The sequence below is a fragment of the Sapajus apella genome, unplaced genomic scaffold (genome assembly GCF_009761245.1).
Source record: "Sapajus apella isolate SASKATOON/1434 unplaced genomic scaffold, GSC_monkey_1.0 scaffold4, whole genome shotgun sequence".
Classification (NCBI taxonomy): domain Eukaryota; kingdom Metazoa; phylum Chordata; class Mammalia; order Primates; family Cebidae; genus Sapajus; species Sapajus apella.
The window spans coordinates 48346891-48372577 of record NW_022436944.1 but is presented as its reverse complement, the minus strand read 5'-3'; the positions used below and the strand labels follow the sequence as shown (position 1 = coordinate 48372577).

General features: G+C 39.1%; 1 protein-coding gene across 1 annotated transcript in view; it reads right to left on the bottom strand.

The window, feature by feature from the left end:
- The window catches only part of LOC116537523, a 618525-nt gene extending 614158 nt beyond the window's left edge, over positions 1-4367 (bottom strand). Inside the window, exon 1 of the mRNA XM_032259719.1 lies at positions 3855-4367. Within this exon, the coding sequence (XP_032115610.1) occupies positions 3855-3897 (43 nt within the window). The 5' untranslated portion in view covers positions 3898-4367. The remainder of the gene's footprint in view (positions 1-3854) is intronic.
- Positions 4368-25687: the final 21320 nt, after the last annotated feature.

Genomic DNA, 25687 nt, shown 5'->3' with positions numbered 1-25687 from the left:
TGCTTATTATTTTGAATGAGAGGAGTTTAACTTGAATTAAATGCCAACAAAAGTTGTCAAAACCTTTTTCATAGTATTCATAATTGCCTAGCTTTAATTTTACAGCCTTTTCAAATATCAGCAGACATAGAATGCATTTGGAAACTGCTTTAAGAAAAAGAGACAAAAGACTGCAAATGGATTCCAAGTACAGGATACATAAAGACATGCCCCCCCCTCACCCAGCCCAAGCATCTTGTTGGTATATAATGGAAAGTTGATTACATTGAGTGAATCTATGTTGAAAGTAAATATCAAAACTTGCAGATTACTCTAAAAATGGAAGGTGAAATGCAAAACAAAAAAGAGATCAGGAGCTAACAGTACCAGAAGATAGCAAATGAAATTCAAAATAGAAATGTACTCAACACTTAGTCTGAATATTAAATATCTATGGAACCAACGGAATGTGATGGGATGGGATGGGGTGAGATGAGAGGAGAGGGGATAAAACAAAAACACTCATGATTTGAAAACAGCAGCCAGCCCCCTTGAGCTTTGTCTTCTCTGGGATAAGAATAACAGCAACAACCACATTTATAATTGCACTGCCTATCATTGCTTAAGTGTGCTCTGTACATTATCCTCTATAATCCTTTCAATAACTATAAGGTGGGTGTGATCAGGAAAAAAAATTATTCTGGCGATTTGGATTATTATTTTATTTGGATTATTATTTTAACACACCTCAGAAAGGCAGAATAAAAATAAGCAAATCCCTACTTGAGAGGGAAGAGGATAGTGTTAAAGTCAGCCCGTTTCTTTGATTGAAAAAGGATGTGCATCACTTCTAAGCTGAATTAGCCACAACCTGTCTTATAAAAGGAGGCTAACACTAGGAAAATATTTCATCAGGGTCTGTGCCTTGCCCAGCTGTTGATTTGGTACTGTGTGATTCAAAATTATTCCCACAAAGAGATGTGTAGCTAAGGGCAACAGCCTCACTTCTGCAGGATGGTCACTTCATAGCAACTGAAACCAATAAATTAGACTGTTGTTGTTGTCCTCAGGAAAGAAACTCCAAGGGACTTCAGATAATATGATTTCAGGAGGCTGCCCAGGAGCTCAGACACCATTCAAAACATCTTGACTTTCATGTGGGCTTCTTAAGACCCACCTCACTAAGGCTTCGTTTTCTCAAAAATGGAGGGCAAGTTTCTTCACAGGCCACATCAATCCAGTTCAAAAGGGAGGGAGCAGAGTAGGGATGAAAGAAGACAAAAATATTTACTCCTTCAGTGATGAGCTAAGAGGGCCAAACTCTGTTCTGTGTGTCTACACCTTTGCTGACATCTTAATAAAATTAAGCCACAAACCCTAATAGTTGTCTTGAGCAATGTTTAGATGCACCACCCTTTACTTGCTCAAACACACACGTTTCTTAACAGACAACTAAAATTTTATGTGTAGTTTGGGGACATAAGAATTCCCAGGATTCTGAACTTTAATTTTTGGGTCACCTGAAAATTTTTCCAGACCTTTTCAGTCTGAAGAACAGTCACAATCTGCCCAAGCAATATCAGAGCAATTCTGCCTTAGTGAGCTGGCCCTTTTGGCTTGTGCAGAATATCAGCATTGCTGAGCTGGTTCTGACAACTGGTGCTTCTGAATGTTTGGGTGTGGTGCTCAGAAATGCAGTCCCTCTCCTATGATCTCCTACGTTTGATTATTTCTGTGCCCTTTACTTTGATTTGGGCCTCCCAGCTTGGATTCCTGGTTGCCATACTGGGGATCTTCCATATTTTCATTTACTGGGATCTTTGCTGGATAGTGAAGCCATAGAGATGAACCATGTGGTGATCTTTGCCTTGTAAACAACAGCAATATGGATATTTAAAGTATGCCACAAAAATACTCTGAGAGCACTAGAAACAACAGAAGTCAGTATACACCCACTTATCCCAGAGGTTCCAGCAACCAGAATATTCTCCCTGTGTATCCTTTAGGAGTCTTAATAAGGGAACTCAGTAAATAACCAACCCAAGTTCTTAAGCTGAGAAATAAGGCAAAAGAATATTCAGGGCCAAAATATCACCTCTATTACTGATAACATCTAGGTTAGAGGATGTATCTTATATCTGTAAGCAAATGGTCTTCCTGTTTATGAACACTAAGATCAGGCAGACAAATTCACCCAGTGACAAATAGTGTGGGCATGTGCCCTGCAGGCAGCTAGCTCCCAGATAGTAAAACGAAGAGACCAGCAAACTCAGTCCATTTTTTTTTTTCAAATTCACTATACAGATAAGACACCTCTCCAGGGGCAGAGAGTGAAAGAGTTGAGAGAGGCCAGGGATGTTGTGCTAGTTGAACTTCATACACATGGAAAGAAACAGATATGGGGAAGAAGTGTTACACTTCCCAGGTGAATTCTGCTTCAACTTCTGCCCTGTATCCTGTATCCCATGTCCCAATTCCCCTTGCCTTGTGACTGTTGTCTCCTGTGGCGGGGGAGAACTCAGAAACATACCGTGGATAGCTCCATTTCCTGCCTCTTGTATCCACTTACTGGCCCTATATAACTGTCGGGTCACCATCACCTCTACCAGCCACACTTCCCTCAGTTGCAGAACTAACGACAACTAACAACAACCTAGACATGGTTGGTCAAAATTAGCATTCCCGGTACAAAGCTGTCAAAATTAAATTCCTGACCTGGCTCTCATTAGCATCATGCTCATATCTCCTGAGCAAACCAGAAATTTTACGAAGGTATAAAGCTGGCAGAGGAGGTGCTCTAGCAAGTACCTTTTATCTTACAAGTGCCTAATAAATATTACATTTTCTTAATTTGGCTTTTTAAACCACAAATTATCTTTCATATCCTCATGTAGTATGTTTTAGAAGATCTACCTAAAGCAGTGCCTTGTACATGGTGGGAGCTAAATAAATGTTTCAGAATGAATATTAAAAACCTTTTATGTGAATGACTTTGCATCTCATCTCGGAAATTGTAGTCTTCAAAAAAGTAAAACAAGAATGGACTATTTGGAAACTAGGTTTTCACCGTGGATTTACTATGATCACTCGTTTGTATCAATTTCACTGAACCACTGTAGGAGGGCGAGTAACTGTAACTTCACACAGGTATCTTTTCTAGAGTCTCCATTTCCCTCTTTATGAAATAACATGTCATTTGTTTAACTCAAAAACTCTGAGATTATAATAGTAGATACCTTCTGACTAGTTAATTGCACACTGAAAGTATCAGATAATCAAGTGAAGGTGGGAAACTTGTAGTTTTTAATGGTATGCTTTCATTTACATCTATTAAAAAGCACTTCTCTTCTATTTCTAGATATGGCCATTGATCCCCTGGTCATTATGTTCTTTATCTGTACACTTTGCTTTCCACTTTGAAATCAGAGTATAACAAGCATGTACAACTATGGTAAATAATTAGATGTGACATTTTGGAAAATGATCATTCAAATGTAAATAGAAAACAGATAAGAAAAAATAACCCACAAAGGCAGTGATAAACATAATAAATAATCCTCTAGGGAGAACCAGAAGAGTGTGGATGATGAGTTAGAAGGTTAGAAGGTGCACCTGCTAGCTGGGTGTGGCGATGGGTGCCCTGAATTCCAGCTACTCGGGAGGCTGAGACAGGAGAATCACTTGAACCCGGGAGGCAGAGGTTGCAGTGAGTCGAGATCACACCACTGCACTCCAGCCTGGGCAACAAGAGTGAAACTCCATCTCAAAATAAATAAATAAATAAAACCCACAGAAGGTGCATCTGGATAAATTTCTAGAGCAAAGAGAAAGACCACTATACTGGAGAAAGAGAAATTTTGGTGGGTGATACATACCTTTTTCATATTTTGATATTCTCACATACCTAAAGAAAAACATACACACTTAGACATTAAGGCATCTATAAATGCCAACCGTTTGCTTCTTCTCGCTATTCACTATTCCCTTTCTTTTTACCCCTTAGTATTCAGGCTCCCAGAACTCTGCTCTGTCAACACTGTTCTGTCATATGTCACTCATCACCTCTTTACTGCAGGAATCGGTGCCTTTGTGGTTCATTTATCTTCATCATTCATCTGTCTCTTATTTCACTCAAATTTTATCAAAAATTTTTTCAAATTAAATTAAGGACCTTCACATTTTCTGAAGAAAATTTGAGTGAAATAATTAATCTTACACAGTCCTGATTCCTCCTCGTCTTCTGACTATTCCCTCACCAACTCCCGTTTTTACTCTTTGTTCCCTATTCATGCCCAAGTGACCTGTTCTACTCCATGCATATTCTTTCTTCAGAGAGCTCACAAAACTTCAACTTTCTAGTTCTTGGGGAAATAGCACTCCTATTAATCACCAGAGAGATTAAACACAGCACTATGCATTTAATGTATAACAATTTCTTTAATTATCGTAACAGCCCCACTGCAATAAGCATTGCTAGCTCCATTTTATGCCTGAGGAAAGTGATGTTCTGACAGTGTAAGTAGAATGCCTAAAGCCACAATCCTGGTAATAGTAGAAACAGGCATTTGAATTCAGGCCTGTCAGACTCAAATTTCATGATCCTTTCCACCTACATTTGTCAATGATCTCTTAATATATAAAAAATTACCCCCAGAACTTAATACTCTAAAATAATAAAAATAATTTATGATACTCACACATCTGCAATTCAGACAAAGCTTGGTAGATGTGATATGCCTCAGCTCTATTCCACATCATCTATTTCCAGTGGGTATTGAAAGCTCCTCATTGAAGATGGCTCACTCATGTGGCTGGCTTGGTATTGGCTGATGGCTGGGGTTCAGGGACTGTGGGCCAGGGGTCTCTGTTCCTCTTCACATGAGCTCACCAAAGGCTGCTTGGGCTTCCTCACAAGATGGTGGCTGTGTTCTAGGAGCAAATAATCTATGAGAACAAGGCAGAAATCTAAAACAAGGCTATTTTTTCTATACTCTGTTGGTCAAGGCAAACACAGAGGCCTACCCAGGTTCAAGGGGAGAGGACACAGACTCCACCTCTTGATATGGAAGTAGTAAAGTACTAAAAGAGAATGTAGGATAAGAGTAAACACTGTTGTAGCAATATATGGAAAAAACAAGCTGCTGCTACATGATGATTCCTCTATAAATCCCATCTATTAAAATGACTTTCAAATTTATTTGTAAGCCCTGACATTGCTTCTGAGGCCTGTTCCATACTTCTGATTGTCTATTAGAATATTTCAAAAACCAAATTCACAAAGCTTTTATTTAAAAAGGTTTTACCCCATTCTTTGTTATTTATATTAACAGCACAATTCTTCCTAATCACCACAGCTGAAGAGCTCGCATGCAGTTTTGACTCCTCTTCCTTGCTCCCCACATCCAAACAGCTGCTGAAATCTATTAATTGTATTTCATTAAATAACTATTCATTTTTTTTAATGTATTGAGTACTTACAATGTATCTGGCCCTGAAATGGTTATTGTTAGTTGTTAGTGTTGGAGATAGCATAGTATACCCACACACATATCTATGAAAATATATATATATATTCTGTACATACACACACATAATGTCTTTGTTCTTGAGTTGTTTGTAGACTTATGTAGAAAGAACAGACAAATCAACAAAATGTTAAAATTGTTTTAAGTATTATACTCTAAGTAAACGCATGGTGCTGACATTGCAGAGAAAAGAAACACTAATCTAGGTTTGGGGTGAATGAAGAGCCAGAGAAGAAAGTGAACTCTGATCTGATTTTAAAGGAAGAGCAAGAGTTTTATTCCATCTGAGCTCACACTTTACAAACAAATCAAAACAAAACAGTATACCATTTTGCTCAGGGTGACTGAAGTTTGTTGACCAAGAGATAGTTTCTGAAGCATTGAATGATACTCAAAGCTAAACCTCTGTTCAAATATATATAGGCTCTTAATAAATGTTTCTAATGTCTAGAAAGTGAATTAATTTAATAATAATCAGTATCAGTGAGCACGGAGGTATTTGAAACTCAATGAAGAGAGATTTTTATAAATTGCTTTTAAACAAGGAGGAAAGAAGCCTTTCACAAACTAGTGTGCTGGTATTTTGCCAGGTTGCCCTTAGATCCATATCTCATTGGTTTTTTATGTACACTGCTCTGCTCTGTGTCACAGGAAACTACATATCTGGGCTCTTTTGCTAACTGATCTCTGGTAGTTTCAGTCCGTGGGAGGTACTAGTAGAAGATGGCAGGGTATAAGGAGGGAGATGCTAGGGTATTTCTTCCCCTCTCTCCCGCCTCAGCTGCATCCAGCAGCAGCTACATCTCCCCTGAGTCTCCAGCTCTTTCCAGACACAGATCCTCCTTTATCTGCCCTAGGTCTCACCTGGCAGCAGCCCCACACACCCCGACTGCTGTGGATTTCGTTCCAACTATGTGGGCCGAGATTCTAGGACCAGGTAATACACCTTCCTCTCTGTGGAATTCTAGCCCTAGGGATGGGAACAGCCTCCTGCTCTTGCTAACCTCTGAGTGGCTTCATCATCTTCTGCTGGCCAACCCATGTGTGACTGAATCTATCAAACTCTCTTCCATTTGAAAGGCTAGAGCGGTAACTGGTTTCCTGACTGGACTCTGACTGGTAACACTTAGCTCATTTTTAAATTATTTTTAAGTGTAGTAAAATACACATATAAAATTTGCCATCCTACGCATTTCAGGTATACAAGTCAATGGTGTTAAATACATTCACATTGCTGTGCAACCACCACCACCATCCATCTCTAGAGTTCTTATTTGCAAACCTGCAATTCTGTACCCATTAACAATAACTCCCTATTCCCCTCAACCCCTGCCCCGGCAACCATCCTTCTACTTTCTGTCTTTATGAAGCTGACTATTCTAGGCACTTCATATGTGCGAAATCATACAGTATTCATCCTTTTCTGACAGGTTTATTTTACTTAATGCCCTCAAGGTTCATTCATTTCATAGCATGTGTTAGAATTTCATATACTTTTAAGAATGAATAGGCCAGGCGCAGTGGCTCACGCCTGTAATCCCAGCACTTTGGGAGGCCGAGGCAGGTGGATCACAGGTCGGAAGTTCAAGACCAGCCTGGCCAACATGGTGAAACCCCATCTTTACTAAAAAATACAAAAATCGGCAGGGCATGGTAGCACGTGCATATAGTCCCAGCTGCTCTGGTGGCTGAGGCAGGAGAATCACTTGAACCCAGGAGGCAGAAGTTGCAGTGAGCCAAGATCACACCACGGCACTGTACTCCAGCCTGGGTGACACAGTGAGACTCCATCTCAAAAAAAAAAAAAAAAAAAGAATGAAAAATAGTCGATTGTTATATGTATACCACATTTTGTTTATCCACTCACCACAGATGGACATTTATGTTGCTTTCACCTTTTGGCTATTGTAAATAACACTGTCATGAACAGTCATTTATGAATATCTCTTTTAGTTCCCGCTTTTCAGTGCTTTTGGGTGTATACATGGAAGTACAATTGCTAGATCATATGGTAATTCCTATTTTTAATTTTTGGAGGAACTACTATACAATTTTCCAAGCAGCTGCAGCATTTTGCATTCCTACCAATAGTGTATAAGAATTTCAATTTCTCCATATCCTTTCCAGTATTTATTTTCTATCTTTTTGATAGTAGCCATTCAAGTGGGTATGAGGTAGTATCACATTGTGTTTTTTAATTCACTTTAATGCCAGAATGTTATCTTTGAGTGGTAAAAATTTTTGTTTCAACTGTGTCTTCTATCACATGGCAAGCAGTAAGCAGGATTTTTGGCATTAAGTTTATTCCTGCTCTATGTTTCCATGACAAATTTAAATAAGAGCCTATCAGCACCCAACAACTGAGGCCTTGAGAGGATTTCAGAGTAAGATGGGCCTTCTTCAAATCCAACTTCAGCCACTCACTCTATGACCTTGCACAATTTATCTACCCCCTTTCTGACTGCAGTTTGTCATCTATCACTTTGTTAATAATAACCTATGCCTTCCATAGCTAGAATAATATTTTCCCTTTGTATTTACTTACATTCTAAATTCTTAGTTTTAAATATTTGATGCTTCACATCTTGCTACTTTGTTTATATAGTGAAAACTTCATATGCTTTTGTTGATACAGTATCAATAAAAAGAACTGAGAATGCGCACATGTTGCTTTCCCTGGTGGCTAAGACTGAAAAAAGTGGCTAATTAAGAGTGCAAGTCCCTGATGTCTGACAAATATAATTTTAAATTCTAACTCCACTACCAGTAAATGTATGACTTCAGAAAGTTACCTAAACTATTTAATTTCTCTGAACCTCAACTTTCCCACCTGTAAAATGGGAATAATAACATTTCCTATCCCTTTGGGTTGTTGCAGAGATTAAATGGCAAAATTACATAAAGCTCTTGTCACATTTATAAATATCTATTAGGTATTATTGGACTCTCTGTGAATTGCAAATTTAAAATGTTAATAGACCCACTGTTGAAAGATCCATTGAAACCTTTTCATATTATAAGTGAGATTTTAGTTTGGGCTTATTTGAGGACATGCTGATAAAGATTATTTCTGCCCAAATTTTCAGCTCTTACTTGGGTGTCCCAAACTCCAGGGTACATAGTAACTTTGGATCAGTTAGGTAACTCCCTGTATGAGTTGGACAAGCTCAAGCCACCTGGTCTTCTTTCAGTATGTTTGAACGCTGGAATTCTATGGCATTGTGAACTGGAATTCAGAAGTCTAGATTTTGATTAACAGCCTCGAACAGCGCTAACCATGTCTTTCTTACAAAGGCATAACTTAGCTCAACCACAGTCCATACCCCTCAGCAGTGCATAATGAGCCTAACTCATTCATTTCTCCTTCCCTAAGAAAGCAAATGAAACATAATCTCTACCTCATTCATTCAGACCTTCATTTCATAAACCTTTCCTGAGCACCTGTACCATGCTCTAAGAACTATGCCAGAAATGCAGAAATGCAAGACATAGCTCCAGTCCTCTAGGATCTCAGGAGACTGACAATCAGCACTAAGTGCTGTGGGAACCCACGGGTGTCTAACTTAGTCTGAGGTGTCAGGGAGGAAGTGGTGGCTGGGCTGAATCTGGAAGGCTGAGGAGATGTTAACAAGAAAGAATAAAAGGGAGGGAGCATCCTTGCTGTTCAAATTGGAGAGAACAATTGGTACAGAGCAAGATGAATGCAATGTGGTACATTGCAGAACCTCACATGTGTAAAGGAGAAATGAGAGGTGGATGGAAAAGTTGGCTGAACCCATATTGTGAAGGTGCTTCTATAACATGGTAATGATGGTGGTATTTTAAGTGAGGAATAAGATGTAGAAGATTTCATGATAACCCAATGGAGAAGAGTAAGATAAGAGGGCAAGGAAACCAACTAGGGGAACAGAGGTATAAGAGAAGCAAGAAATAAGATTTTGAATAGGACAACAACCACAAAAGGAGAAAGAGGTGCTGTATTCTACAGCGAATTAGAAGGCATAATCAACAGGACTCAGTGAGTCATTAGATGTTCCTATTGCTTCTAAATTAGGAATGCCAAGATCACTGAGAAGACTATAAATACTCTCTGACCACATGTAAGTACACCAAGCAAGGCTTCAAAAGATGGCCAAAGTAAGAGCAAAATCAACGTGCCATATAGTCAGACTTCAACCAAACCTGACCTATTTTACCAACAACTATGCATTGGAATGTCAGAGGCCAACAAATTCTATGGGATTATTGTTGAATAGAAAAAAAGAAAGAACCCATACTTTGAAGGTAGTGCAAATTTTTATGTCTGTGTTTATAGTGCTATTTGTTCTGAAAGCTTTCTTCAGTCTTTTAAAAGAAACTAAGTATATGCTTTTCAGGGTCAATCATCAGACAGCTAAAGACTATTTTTCATTGTCATTAAGCTAATTTTCACCTGCATCAAACCACTTTATTTTTGTTTGTTTGTTTGTTTGTTTGTTTAAGATGGAGTCTCACTCTGTCACCCAGGCTGGAATGCAGTGGCATAATCTTGGCTCACTGCAACCTCTGCCTCCCAGGTTCAAGAGATTCTGCTGTCTCAGCCTCCTGAGTACCTGGGATTAGAGGTGCATGCCACCACGTCCTGCTATTTTTTTGTATTTTTAGTAGAGACGGGGTTTTACCATGTTAACCAGGATGGTCTCAATCTCCTGACCTCGTGATCCACCCACTTCGGCCTCCCAGAGTACTAGAATTACAGGCGTGAGCCACTGCGCCCAGCCCCACTTTATTTTTAAGAATCTCTAAATAAATAACATTTACTAACCTCATTGAATAACCCATTCTAGTTCTTAAAACACCTTGCATGAAAAAAACCCTCCTCATACTTAACTGTAACTCTTCTCATGAGCCTTCTCTCAGGAGAAGAAGGCTCTTTCTTCTCATGCTCTTTGGAGTATGTTGAAGAATAGCTGTTTTATGAAACGGACAGATTTGCATTTGACTAGCTCTTGTGAGTGAAAATGATTTCTTCCTCAGAGATCAACACAAGGTGAACTACACTAAATGTAATTTGCTGTAAGTTACACTTCCCAGGTTCCACAGCTAATCACTCACCATTTATAAATAAATGGGTTTTGGTTTGCAATAGGAGAACTAAAGACCCTGAACACCAATTCCAGAACTAGGCTTATTGTCAAACATTTTCTTGCCAGAGTTTTTATATAATTTAGAATTAGGCAAATTTTATGGAGTTTATAGTCAGAAGACACGATTTGGGGACATACTTGGCATGTCTTATGGTAATTCCCCATACCTGAGAAGGTCTTAGTAAGCTGAATGACTGGGTTTTTCCATCGTCAAGTATTGGCCACATTTTGAAAAGATATTGCCGGCTGGATACTGGGTGACTGAAATCCAGATTTGGAACCTAGAGAAACAAAAGGAGAATACAGAGTGAAATGTAGGGTCAATTCAAGGCTGGAAGAAAAAAGGAAGTGCAGGGTTTTCGTTTTTTTCCAGTCAAGATGTTTTGGGCTGCAAGTAAAGGAAAACCAACTCAAATTGTTTTAACAACAAAAGAAATGTATTAGTTCATGGAACTAAAAAGTATAGAAATTAATATAGTTTCTAAAACAGTTTGAACTAGACTCTGACTTTATTTCACTTCTATTTTCTCAGATCTATCTTTCTCTATTGTGCCATCTTTGTTCTCAGGCTGGCTCCATACTCATTGGACATAATCCCCTATGAACTAATCAGCACGACCAGGAAAATACTGTCTGGTTCACACAAGCCAGTCATGTCCTGCCCCTGGCTATGAGTGTGATGGTCAGTCTTACCAAACCACATGCCTACCCCAATAGCAAGGGAGTGGAATAGATGCTAGAGAGGCATCAAAGCCCACTGCAGTACTTAATAAATTTGTGGTCACTGAGTGCAGAAGGGCGGAGCCAGAAAAGAAGGGAAGCAAAAGAAATTGAAAGCAAAATAGTCATGGCACCATCATCAGACTCAATCCACCAGGCACAAGAGAACTTCACATTGGAGCAAAGCTAGCCTTGGATGGCAGGATGATTATATTCTTCCTGTTGTAGCAGGTACCTAAGAATAACTTTTGAGGGAGGTTTGAAGCAACACCTACATTCATGACAATCATGTCCTCATTTAAGTTATTAAGAAAAGAACAATGGTGGTTATAATGAGAGGTAGGTCATGGCACTAAATCGCCATTCTAGAATAAGAAAAAGAGACATTCATTTTTTTCAAGCAACTAATGTGCTACTTAGTAAATAACTGCTCTTAAGGACAAAGTAGAACTCAGAAACACTGAACATTTTATTAAATAAAACAGCTTGTTTCCTAAGAATTACACTATATGCAGTGACAGGCTGTTCTAGTACTGACTGATGCCTTTGATAGGAACAAAAGATTTAATCACCAATATTGAATAGGGAAAGGAGAAGGGTCACAGCCATGGGGAAAGTGCATTTCTATAATTTATCAAGATTTGAGTATAAAGACCATGTGTTTTGTTTTTGTTTATATTAAGAAAGTCCCTCTGAGAGTAAATCAATTAGTAAATATCTTTCACAGTACTTGGCAAGTAGTAGGTACCCCATAAGTGTTCATTGAATCAAAGTATTTATTGAGTACCTTGTAAGTACTGAGACTGGCATTGATGGTAGCTTAGCAGACACTGCATGTCCCTTGGCATTCACCACGTCTGAGTACATGGATTGCTCTTGTTACAAGCTTCTAAAACTCTCTGCTTGAGGGAGATGCTTAGTCCACACAAGGGATAGGTTGGAGGTGCTTAGAAGTTAGTGTTCCTGGAAGCAGCTCTCTACCAATGATGGATGGGAATGAATGGTTCAATATCCCAGCTTCCTTACCACAGGTAGGAAAGCTCTATGCTGTCCTGAGTAGGACTGAGCTACAGTTGCCCAAAGCATTAACCTGTTCATTAATACATCTTTCTATCCATCCATTTTTCATTTTCCCACTCTCCTGCTAATGCTTCTTGGGATCACCTCCTAAATAAGCCCTTTTTGCTAGCAAACTTGTCTCGTGACTAGCTTCTTGAGGAACACAGCTATGACAGTAGCCCTCCTAATACCATTTTCCCTTTCTTCCTGATTAACCCCAGATATTTTGGAAAGAGGCAATAAGCCTATCCCTAGGTTATGGATTATGATTGGGATACACCAAACATGACAATCTCATTTCAGTTTCTATAGCCCAATCTTGCAGATATGATGACTCTAGCCAATGAGATGTAAGCATAAAACTAATGAAAATTTTCTGAAGAAGCTATTGTTCTCATGACAAAAAGTTATAGATGTGACTGCCTTCTTTCTGCCTTAAATGTGATCACGGTGCCTGGAAAAAGCTTTAGCAAAGGGATCTGTGCAAAAATTTTGCTGGCGACAACATCATTGACCCACTGAGCCAATAACAACAATGGCCTATCTCCTAGACTTCTTGTTATGAGAGAAGATAAAGCTTTATTTGTTTGCCAACTTTATTAAGATTTCTGGTACATGCAGTCAAAAGCAATCCCAACCAATACAAATATGTTAAGGGTTGAAAGACATAATAAAGGAATAACCCATGACTGTTTCACTGGGGAGTGAAAACTAAGTTATAAGAAAATTAGACCATTTTTATTAACGCCAAAGTAATTGATATGTTGTAATAGTTTGTTCAAGCATAGGTTGAACAACTAATTGGGAGAGATTGAAGGATTATAGGATGTTTAAGACTAGAGGATCTTTTAGGTCCTTTCTCGCCTTAAGTTTCTATCATTCTGTCACTACAGAGAAGGAAATTGTTGGAGAAGTAGTCCCAGCAGTAGTCCCAGAGAGAAAGAAAAAAGACAGGGGACTTGGAAGATAGATAGCATATGAGTAAAGTAAAACAAGGAGCATTGCAATTAAGGTAAAGTGTTGGAAATGTATGCTGCAAAAATACTGCCTACAACATGGGAATTTCAGAGTTGAATGCACCAAACTTGGGTCTCCCTCCCCGACTAAAATGAAGAGAGAATGAAGCTGCAGATGATGAATTTCAGTGTAGATGTAGATGTAGACATAATAGCCATTTCAGAAGAACATGTTTTACCTGTAATATCTGCTGTGACTGAAGTCAGCTGATCTTGCTTTTAAACCGTTTTAGGAATCTCAAAATCAGCTCAATGGATAATGACAAAAGTGTTAACTTCTGTGATACCATCCTCTGAAGATTAAACCATAATGTCATCAGGGGTGGTGTTAAATGCCAGCCTGAAAAGAAAATGGAAGAGACTGATACGGTGGAATGCAAGGATACTGGAGCCCTGAGAGCAGCCTATTGTCTTTGCTTGGCATTTACAGCTATTCATTAGCTATTCTTTATCTATTCTTTAGCAAAGCCCTCTGAACTAGATTCATTTCTTTTTTAATGAGAAAACAGAAAGAAGATCAAGGAATGAGCTCAAAGTAACCAAAAAAACTTTCCAATAGTGAGATAATCAAATGTTACCATGAGTCTGAAAGCTAGAATTCTACAGGGAGAAGAAATATATGGCCCCTGCTAATTTTAACTAGGACCATTGCCTGTGTAATTGTGATAAGAATAAAAGCTACTGATATCTATGTACCTCATTTGAACTTCACGAAAAGCCGAGAAGGTAGGAAAGTCAAAAATTAGATTCTCATTTTACAAAGGGGACACTGAGCCCCACAGAGATTAAGCAATCAACCAAATAACTAGCAAAGGCCACCTAGCTGGCAAGGAGGAACCAGAAGCCAATGCAAACTTCTATTCTTTGTTTATTACTCTTCCCTACAATGTAGGTTTTGGCTACAACAAACCAACTTGATGGCCAGGTCTACTTAACCCTAGATTGCCAAGATACAGACCAACATACAGATACGTAACTTGTTAGGATTTATGTAGTTCACTCAACTCACTGAATTAGTTATTTATTAAATGCTGACCATGTGTCAGATACCATGCTATGTGCCATGGGTCCTTAGGGAGATAAATTGTAAACTCCTGCCCTTGAGGAGTTTACATTCCCTTCAAAGGACCTATATTTTTAAAATATAGGTCTTCTCCTCATATCTGAGGCAGAAGGCCTTTGCAGGAGAGGAGCTTTCAGTTCACTCTGGTGCTAGAAAGTGACACCTGCTATGGTTTCCTGACTGGATCACAAAAGACATGATGATTTACAAAAGTGAACAAAAAAGAATGGTGAGAGAGACTAAGAAATTCACTTAAAACCACAAAATTACATGGAAATTAAATAACCTACTCCTAAATGACTTTTGGGTAAATAATAAAATTAAGGCAGAAATCAAGAAGTTCTTTGAAACTAAAGAGAATTAAGATAAAATATATCACAATCTCTGGAACATAGCTAATGCAATGTTAAGAGGGAAATTTATAGCACTAAATGCTCATATCAAAAAGTTAGAAAGATCTCAATTTAACAACATCGCAATTAAAAGAACTAGAGAACCAAGAGCAAGCCAAGCCCAAAGCTAGAAGAATACAAGAAATAACCAAAATCAGAGCTGAACTGAAGGAGATTGAGAGGCACACACAAAAAATTCGAAAGATCAATGAATCGAGGAGCTAGTCTTTTGATAAAATTAATAAAAACAGATAGGCTGTTACCTAGATTAATAAAGAAAAAAAGATAGAAGATTCAAGTAAGCACAATTAGAAAAAACAAGAGGAAGATTACCAATGAACCCATAGAAATACAGATGATTATCAGAGAATATTATGAACACCTCTATGCACATAAACTAAAAAATCTAGAAGAAATGGACAAATTCCTGGACACATACATACTCCTAAGACTGAACCAAGAAGAAACTGAATCCCTCAACAGATCAATAATGAGCTCTAAAATTGAGTCAGTTATTCAGTAGCCTACCAAGCAAAAAAAGCCCAGAATCAGACAGATTAACAGCTGAATTCTACCAGATGTGCAAAGGGTATCTGATACCATTTCTTTTGAAACTATTTCAAAAACTTGAGGAGTAGAGACTCCTCCCTATTTCATTCTATGAGACCAGCATCATACTAATACCAAAGCCTGGCAGAGACACAATAAAAAGAAGAAAGTTTCAGGTCAATATCCTTGAGGAACATCAGTGCAAAACTCCTCAACAAAATACTGACAAACCGAATTCAGCAGCCATTAGAAAGCTTATCCACCATGATCAAGTATCCTGGGGATGTAAGGTTTGTTCAACATATGCAAATGAATAAAAGTGATTCATCACATAAACAGAACTAAGGACAAAAAAAACCACATAATTTTCTCAATAAGCACAAAAAGGTTCTCAATAAAATTCAACATCCCTTCATGTTAAAAACTTAATAAACTAACTATTGAAGGAACATGCTGCAAAATAATAAGAGCCACCTGTGACAAACCTATGGCCAACCTCATAGTGAATGGGCAAAAGCTGAAAGCATTCCCCTTGAAAACCAGCACAAGACAAGGATGCCCTCTCTCATGACTCCTATTGGGACTTCTTGTCATGGCAATCGGGCAAGACAAAGATAGGAAGACAGGAAGTCAAACTATCTCTTTGCAGATGACATGATCCTATATCTACAAAAACCTATAATCTCAGTCCAAAAGCTTCTTATGCTGATAAACAACTTTAGGAAAATCTCAGCATACAGAATCAATGTGGAAAAATCACTAACATTCCTATATACCAACAACAGTCAAGCCAAGAGCCAAGTCAGAAACACAATTGCATTCACAATTCACACACACACACACACACACACACACGCACACACACATACAAAATTCCTACGAATACAACTAACCTGGGAGGTGAAAGATCTCTACTAGGCGAACTACAAAACACTGCTCAAAGAAATCAACAACGAGACAAACAAGTGGAAAAACAACCCATGATCATGGATAGGAAAAATCGATATTATAAAAATGGCAATACAGCCAAAAGCAATTTATAGATTCAATTTATAGTTTCCTATTAAACTACCATTGACATTCTTCACAGAACTAGGAAAAAAACTGTTTTAAAATTCATATAAAACCAAAAAAGAGCCGGAATAGCCAAGATAATCCTAAGCAAAAAGAACAAAGGTGGAGGCATCATGCTACTCAACTTCAAACTATCATACAGTGCTACAGTAACCAAAACAGCATGGTATTGTTACAAAAGAATAGACCAAGGGAACAGAATAGAGAACCAAGAAATAAGGCCACACACAAACAACTATCTAATCTCTGACAAAACTGACAAAAACATGCAATAGCAAGAAAATCCCCTATTCAATAAATGGTGCTGGGAGAATTGGCTAGCCATAGGCAGAAGACTGAAACTGAACCCCTTTCATAAATACAAACAATTACTCATATACAAAAAAAAAAAAAACTATTCAGCCACAAGAAGGAATGAAGTAATGACATTTGCAGCAACCTGAATGGAACTGGAGACTGTTATGCTAAGTAAAGTAACTCAGGGATGGCAATCCAAACATTGTGTGTTCTCACTCAGAAGTGGGAACTAAGCTATGAGGACGCTAAGGTATAAGAATGACACAAGGGACTTTGGGGACTTAAGGAAAAGGGTGGGAGTGGGGTGAGGGATAAAAGACTACACATTTGGTACAGTGTACACTGCTTGAGTGTTGGGTGTAACAAAATCTCAGAAATCACCACTACAGAATTTATTCATGTAATTGAACACCACCTGTTCCCCAAAAATTTATTAAAAAAAACTCACTATCAAAAACATAAAGACAAAACAAAACAAAGAAAGGGATGGAAGGAGATAACATTAGAATGGCAAGGGATCAGGGAATACAGTTCAGATAGATCAGAGAGGGAAGAAGAGGAGAAAGGAATTAAGGAGGTAGATTATGGATGATGAAGCACATGTTAGTGGTGTTTGCTAGTAGTTCTGGTTCTCCTCTTCTCCCAACACAAGGGAAGACTATGCTTCTTTAACCCCATGGAATTAGGCAGGGTTATGTGACTTTCTTTGGCCAGTTAAATAAGAGTGGAAGTAACGGTGTCTTTCTTGGATGGAAGTAATTCAAAGCTTGCATGTGATTCCCCTTGCATTCTCCTTTGTTAGAATGTTGAGATGGTGATGTCAGTCACATGGCCAACTCTCTGTCAGCCTGGGTCCCTGAATGATGATGATAATATGGCATCCCTCAGGTGACATGCTTTAGACATGCAGTGTGAGTGCTAAATACATCTGTGTTGTTTTAATCCAAAAAAAAAAGATGGATTAGAAACTTAAATGTGAAACTCAAAACTATAAAAGTCCTGGAAGACAACCTAGGCAATACCATTCTGGACATAGGAACAGGCAACGATTTCATGACAAAGACACCAAAAGCAATTGTAACACAAGCAAAATTGATAAATGGTATCTACTTAAACTAAAGATCTTCTGCACAGCAAAGAAAACTATCAACAGAGTGAGCAGACAGGCTACAGAATGGAAAAGAATTTTTGTAAACTCTGAATCTGACAAAGGTCGAATATCCAGAATGTATAAGGAATTTAAACAAATCAACAAGCAAGAAAACCACCTTCATTAGAAAGTGGGCAAAGTACATGAACAGACACTTTTTTTTTTTTTTTTTTTTTTGAGACGGAGTTTCGCTCTTGTTGCCCAGGCTGGAGTGCAATGGCGCGATCTCGGCTCACCGCAACCTCCGCCTCCTGGGTTCAGGCAATTCTCCTGCCTCAGCCTCCTGAGTAGCTGGGATTACAGGCACGTGCCACCATGCCCAGCTAATTTTTTGTAGTTTTAGTAGAGACGGGGTTTCACCATGTTGACCAGGATGGTCTCGATCTCTTGACCTCGTGATCCACCCGCCTCGGCCTCCCAAAGTGCTGGGATTACAGGCTTGAGCCACCGCGCCCGGCCGAACAGACACTTTTCAAAAGAAGACATACATGTAGCCAGCATGCATATGAAAAAAACTCAGTCTCACTGATCGTTAGAGAAATGAAAATCAAAACCCCAAGGAGATACCATCTCATACCAGTCAAAATGTCTACTAATAAAAAGTTGAAAAATAACAGGTGCTGTCAAGGTTGCAGAGAAAAAGAAACACTTAAACACTGTTGGGGAGGAGTGTAAATTAGTTCAACCATGTTGGAAAACAGTGTGGTGATTCCTCAAAGACCTAAAAACAGAAATACCATTCAACCCAACAGTCTCATTACTGGTTATATATTCAAAGGACTGGAAGTCATTATTATAAAGACACATGCACACATATGTTCATTGCAACTCTATTCACAGTAGCAAAGACATGGAGTCAACTTAAATTCCCATCAATGGGAGACTGGATAAAGAAAATGTGATATATATACGCCATGGAATACTATGCAGCTAGAAAACAAGAATGAGATTATGCCCTTTGAAGGAACATGGATGGAGCTGGAGGCCATTATCCTTAGCAAACTAATCCAGGAACAGGAAACCAAATACTGCATGATGAGAACACATGGACACATGGAGGGGAAACAACACACATTGAGGCCTATCAAAGGATGGAGTATGGGAGGAGGGAGATCAGGAAAAATAACTAATGGGTACTAGGCTTAATACCTGGATGACAAAATAATCTGTACAACAAACCATCATAAGTTTACTTATGTAACAAACCTGGATGTGTACACCTGAACTTAAAAGTTAAATTTAAAAGAAGAATGATGAAGGTCTAGGGGCAAACACTACAGTCTCATTACCCTACAACCTCATGGTCCAATCTCAGTATACAATCGTACAGTCCAATAGTACTTTCTGGGGTGACGAAAAGGTTCTATATCTGCACTATCCCATTTGGCAGTCACTTTGAAATGTGAGTAGTATAACTAAGGAACTGAATTTTTAACGTTCACTTTTGGTAATATAATAACCATATCTATCAAGTGGCTGTCACATTGGAAGCACAGCTCTAGAAGCTAATCAACGGAAGCATGTTTTGCATTATAGTGCAGAAAAAGCTACAACTTCTCTGTGCAGAGATGGAAATGTATTTTCTTAATAGCCAGAGCCAAAGTAATTTATAGGGAAGAGAACCGTCTTTTCTTGTAAAACTGTCTTGGTAAGCTAATCGGGTTAACACTAAGGCTCTGAGAACATGAGCATTGCACTAGTTCACTCTTTGAATCTCAGCAGTTTTGACATTTAGGACTGGATAATTTTTTGTTGTAGGATGTTTTCATCATCGTTGGCCTATACTCAGTAGATTCCGGTATCACTCCCAGTTGTGACAACCAAAAATATCTCTAGACGTTGCTAAATATCCCATTGGTACCAAAATTGCCCCAGGTTAAGGACCACTGCAATAATTCAAGTAATAAAACCATGGTCAAGCTGCTTGACAGGACAAAACAAGAAAAAGAAGGGTTTGCTCTTGAGGAGGAGGAGGATAAACAAGACTTGAGGAGATGAGGAGAGCAGATAAGGAGGGAACATCCGGGAAGGCATGAGGTAGCAGCTTTGGGTGCTTTGGGTAAAGAATCAGTGGGAATGCCCAGGGGTATGCAGCAGAAGAAAATTTAAGAATAAGAAAGTTTGCTTTTCAACTGGGAGTTGCTTGTAATACCATGATGTAAAATTCTTTTCATGTCTTCCTACACCTGACCAGTAAAATTAACTATGCTTTGCAAATGTTTCTGTGAGCAAATTTTTACTGGAATCAAGAAAGAAGCCAGGAGTCATACTTGGACTAAATTACAAATCTAAAGCAGGCACCTGGGCATACAGGTGATAACAATAATGAAGATAACAGCCCAAATTCATTGAGTCCTTTTTATGTGCCAGATACTGTTCTAAGTGTACCTTAGAACATCTAGATACTTCCCCGTATGCTAGTCTCAATTTACATATGAGGATATTGAAGTACAGAGAGACAAACTGCGTGTATCAGTTAGGAATGCAGAACTACCCTACCTATTATGATTGATCTGTACCCTAACATATAGTAAGCTCTTCTGCATATAGTAAGCTCTTCTTACTATTATGGAATAAGGAGTGTGCCAAAGTAAGGAGACCTTGCATAATTATGAGAAGAGCTGAGGAGTAAAGGTCCAGAGAAGGGGAAGTGGAGGATCAGAGGAAAGTCAGTAACAGGGACCATAGCACAGATGGACAAGTGGGAGCTGGCAAACACCTCCTGTCACTGGGATGGGATCACATTTGGGGGGTATCTGTTGATGGACCTGGGGACTGTGCTTGTCAATGGCCTATAGTCCAAGAATGGGATAAAACGAGGGCAATCTAGCCCATAGATACCCCTGGGTCTGTCCCTTACCACAGATCTCTCCCTGATGCCTTTTATACAACAGCTTAAAATTTACTGGAAAGGCAAATAGTCACACTTAACATTTATGCAAGATGATCATGAAATATTTCTTATAAGTAAAATAACCTTTTGCTTACTATAAACAATTAAAATAATAGGAAAATATTGTGTAAGTTATAGTATAGTCATCAAAATGTTTTTAAGACAATTTAATGATGTAGGGGAAAGATTATTATATAATGTTAAATAGTGTTACGGACTGAATTCTGTCCCGCCAAAATTCATATGGTGAAGCCCCAACTCCCAAAGTTACTGTATTTGGAGATTGGGTTTTTATTTTATTATTTTATTTTATTTTGAGACAGAGTTTCACTCTGTCGCCCAGGCTGGAGTACAGTGGCTTGATCTCGGCTCACTGCAACCTCCATCTCCTGGGTTCAAGTGATTCTTCTGCCTCAGCCTCCTGAGTAGCTGGGATTACAGGTGCCTGCCACCATGCCCAGCTAATTTTTGTACTTTTAGTAGAGAGGGAGTTTCACCATGTTGACCAGGCTGGTCTCGAACCCCTGTCCTCAGGTGATCTGCCTGCCTCAGACTCTCAAAGTGCTGGGATTACAGGCAGGAGCCATCATGCCCAGCCAGAGATAGGGTCTTTAAAGAGGTAATTAGGTTCAAAGAAGGCATAATCCAGTATGACTGATGTCTCTATAGGAAGAGAAAGAGCACCAGGAGTGCACAGAGAAAAAAGGTCCCATGAGGACACTGAGAGAAGACTGCCATCAGCAAGCCAAGGAGAGGGGCCTCCAGAGAAACCAAACCTGCCATCACCTTAATCTTGGACTTCCAGCCTTCAGAAGTGTGAGAAACAAATTCCTATTCTTTATGCCACCAAGTCTGTGATATTTTGTTATGGCAGCCATAGTAAACTAATATTGATTTGAAAAGTATGTATGTGTGGTGTATGTATGTACATCGATTATCCAATTTTTTAAAAGGTTTTCTCACACATATAGAAAAACAACTAGAAGGAAATATACTAAAATCCAACTGGGAGGTTATGAAGATTTTTATTTTTTTCCTATGTTATATTTTTCTCTGAGTGATTTATGTAGAAATAATTTTAAATTGTTTACATTCATTTATGTAGGCTTTTTGTTTACTTTTTCTTGATAAGTGTGTGTGTGTGTGTCTGTGTGTGTCTGTGTGTGTGTATATATATATATATATATATATACACTCTGCTTTGTTATAGGAGAGACCTACAACAAAATTCTTTCCTTAAAACAAATCCTGTTTTTAAAAAATGATGTTAACTCACTTATTAAAGAAATGAGGTGAATATTTTAAATCCTTGTTCATCAGCATCTCAAATGAGGTGAAAGCTCTGTTTTGGATGTCACAGTTGGTTCCCAGTTCCTGCCCTCAGCATTGTAACAAAATGGGTCAGGACAGCTCCCCCTCTAGAATGATCAGCCATGGTGCTGAAGGGGCTCAACCTCAAGCAGGGAGCACTCCTACCTTCTCCTCCCCTCTCCTCTCTCCTCCCCTCTCTACTCACACAACACCTCCAAGACTGAGGGAACTGAGCCAGTCTTGAGGTGCTTGAGAATTTGACAACTCAAGATTCACCTTCTAGTGGGGTTATCTTTGAATGTGGCTTGGCACTGCATTCACTTAAGGAATAAAGAATAGGGAGACACTTTTGGCCCTTCTCTCCCTGTCATCCTCCCTTTCTCACACTCTCCTGGTATCCTAAAATTCCTCCTTGTTTCACTAAAAAATAATTCCCTATGACTTTCTAAGTCTGATGCCTGTCATGCTCATGGCTGTGGTAGAGCAGTTAGGAGTGGAGCAGACAGACATTCTGGAAGGACAATCCTACTTATACAACCTCAGCAATTGATAACAGGGGGCTTCCACAGGGATTTATGGGAAATGCTGGCCTGTGGAAGGTGCCCAAGAATGGAAAGATGACCAGGAGATCCATACAGCCTAGCAGAGAAGATTATCAGAGTGAATCAGAGCCCTGGCCTCCTTCCTTGCCACAGACGCATGCATGATACCTAAGTGTGAGGAAGCTGCGGGAAAATGTTCTGGACTTAGAACCCTTTTCTCCTGTAGTAGTATGATTCTTATATATTTCATTGATCTGGAAATATAATTTCCTATATGTTCTCTAGCAATGAGATTCTCATCCAATTTCAGTGTCTTCACACAATGCCAGCTCACTTTCTCACTGGGTAACTTGGAATAACACACATTTGACACAATTGGCAAAATCATTTTCATTCCCATACCAGCAGGTTCCAATCATGGCAACCTAATCAATCTTCTGACCATCTACATTAATCCCCAGAATGACCCAGATAATCCGATTGGCTGCAGTGTGGCCCAGTGACAATTTACACCAGACCATCTGGTGATTCTATCTCCTCCAGCAGTAGCCCAGAAGGGCCATCTCTTTTAATGTTTCCTATGTCCTGCTGAAGGAGGCAAAGGTTGAGGCTGACCACACACCAACAAGCCATTCTCCTCCTGCCTTTGCATGGACCAAAGAAATCCTGAAATGCACTGTAATTCAGTTGCTCACAACCTGCAGAGCCTGCTTTGCATTCTCAGTGAACACATGGTAATATTCAGAATGCAAATTAAACTTTATGGGTGCCATAACCTTGGCCATTTATTGCAGCAGATTCTGTAATTGCCTGATGCTGCTAATACAGCCACGACTACTTTGGCTTTTTCTTTTTCTTTTTTTTTAACTTTTGCAGATCAAGCTGCCATGTTGATTAAGCAATCCTGTTATTTCTCTGTGGCATTTCTTTAGCTAATGTATTAGTTAAGGTTCTTTCTCATACAAACAACTAGAGTCAGTTTTAGTTAGTGATGGGCAGTAAAACTGAGAATAAAATATATTAGTGTCCTCAAGTTCAAGTAGTACTTGAGAAATGAGTTGAGTTAACATTCTGAAGGAAAACAGGCTTCACAATAATACAAGGAGAGTTAGAATAAAAAGTTGGTTAATATAAGACCAACTGGTGACTATGTACTAGAAGGTAGAAGTTGCTCTTTGAGTAATTTGAGCCACAAAGGCATCTATGGTTTGCACTAACTTGGAAGAAAATCACCAGGATTAGAATTGTCACCAAGGGAAAACCAGGAAAGCCTGAGCTATTGTTGTTCTATATAACATCTGTGTGCAAATTAGAAAAAGATGTTCATTTCTCTAGGCAGGTAAAGCCTGCCTTGAGCAGGCATATTCCATTGTAATCTTCAGCCCTGAAGACACCACCACCAAATAAAACATCCCAGGACAGCAGTTACCCCTCCTATATTTTAATGCCATGGTGATACAAGGAGGTGAATATAAAAATCCTAATTTGAGAATGGAAGTAGGTAGCATTTCCAGAATGTCCAGGGGCATGGACTTCCCCAAGGAGGATGTCAGGTAGAAACATGGGTGGAGTTAAAAGAGAAGTTTGGGGATTTGAATAAAAACTGAAGCCCAAGCATATGGTTTGAGATGCCCTGGATTACAAGAGACCTGTTTATCCTCCCACTGTGCCAGTGAACTGCCAGTGTAAAGAAACCAGATTTTGTTCATTTTCTTTTGCCTTCCCTACCTAGTGCCATGGCCATGAGAACTGGATCTTAAACCAGGACACAGTCAAGCTCATTCCTTTGGCAATACTTATGGGCTAGACCTGGCATGCAGCAATATCCAAGGTGCTTCCTGCTTGTTATTTCTGAGGTGGGTAAAAGAAACAAATGTATTGAATGGGTATGGGGCAAACAACAATCAGCAATCAACACAACCATATTCTGCCATAGCAGCATGATATGCCTAAAGGACCCTCGTTCTTCACGTCCCCATATCATATGGATTTGTCATTCCTCTCACTAAGAGGCAGAGTCTATCTCCCCACTCTCTTAGATTGTTTGTACCCCTATAACAAAATACCACATAGTGGGTAATTTATAAACAGAATGTATTTCTCACAGTTCTGGAGGCTGGGAAGTCCAAGATCAAGTTTCTGTCTGGTTCAGTTTCTGGTGAGGGGAATGATCACTCTGTCTGAGATGGTGATGGGTTTCTGTGCCCTTGGAGGGGATGAATCTTGTCACATGGCAGAAAAGATGGAATGGCAAAATAGAGCCAATGCTAATTCCCGTCCGCTTTTTCATTAAAAAAAAAATGCACCCCATTCATGTGGTGCAGCCATCATAACTCAATCACTTTCCCAAAGACCCTACCTCTTAATTCCACCACAAAGAAGATTAAGTTTTGACATGAGTTTTGGAGGGGATATAAACATTCAAGCCACAAAACCCACCATTCTATCTGTGTTCAGCAATGCAACTTGTTTTCATTAAATAAAATGAGCTGGAAATGAAAGCATGCCAATTCCAAGGCTAGGCTTCAAGAACACTTGAATTTTTCTACTTCTCTTGCATTTCTATCATCCCGGTGACAAGAACAATACCTGGCCCAGTCATCTGTCCCAAAAGTGTATGAGAGACTCACAGAGTAGAGCTACGCCAGCCACGCTAGGCCTAGATCAGGCCCTCTAACCAACCTAAAAAATGCTTGAGTGAGTTCTGTGGAGGTCAGATGACCCACAAATATGTGCATTATAATAAGTGATTGTTGTTTTAAGCCACTGAGTTTGGGGGTCATTTATTACACTGCAATAGCTAACTGGTACAATAAGAACTATGGCAGATCCTCAGCTTTCAACTTTATGGACCCTTTCACAAATGGCTTCCATTAACCTGCAACAACTCCCAATGCCTGCTTCTCTGTTTACAGTTCCAAATTCCTGACAGAAAAAAAAAATAATTGGGGAGGATGCAGTCACTATCCGGAAATGTAAATCTCTTTGTCT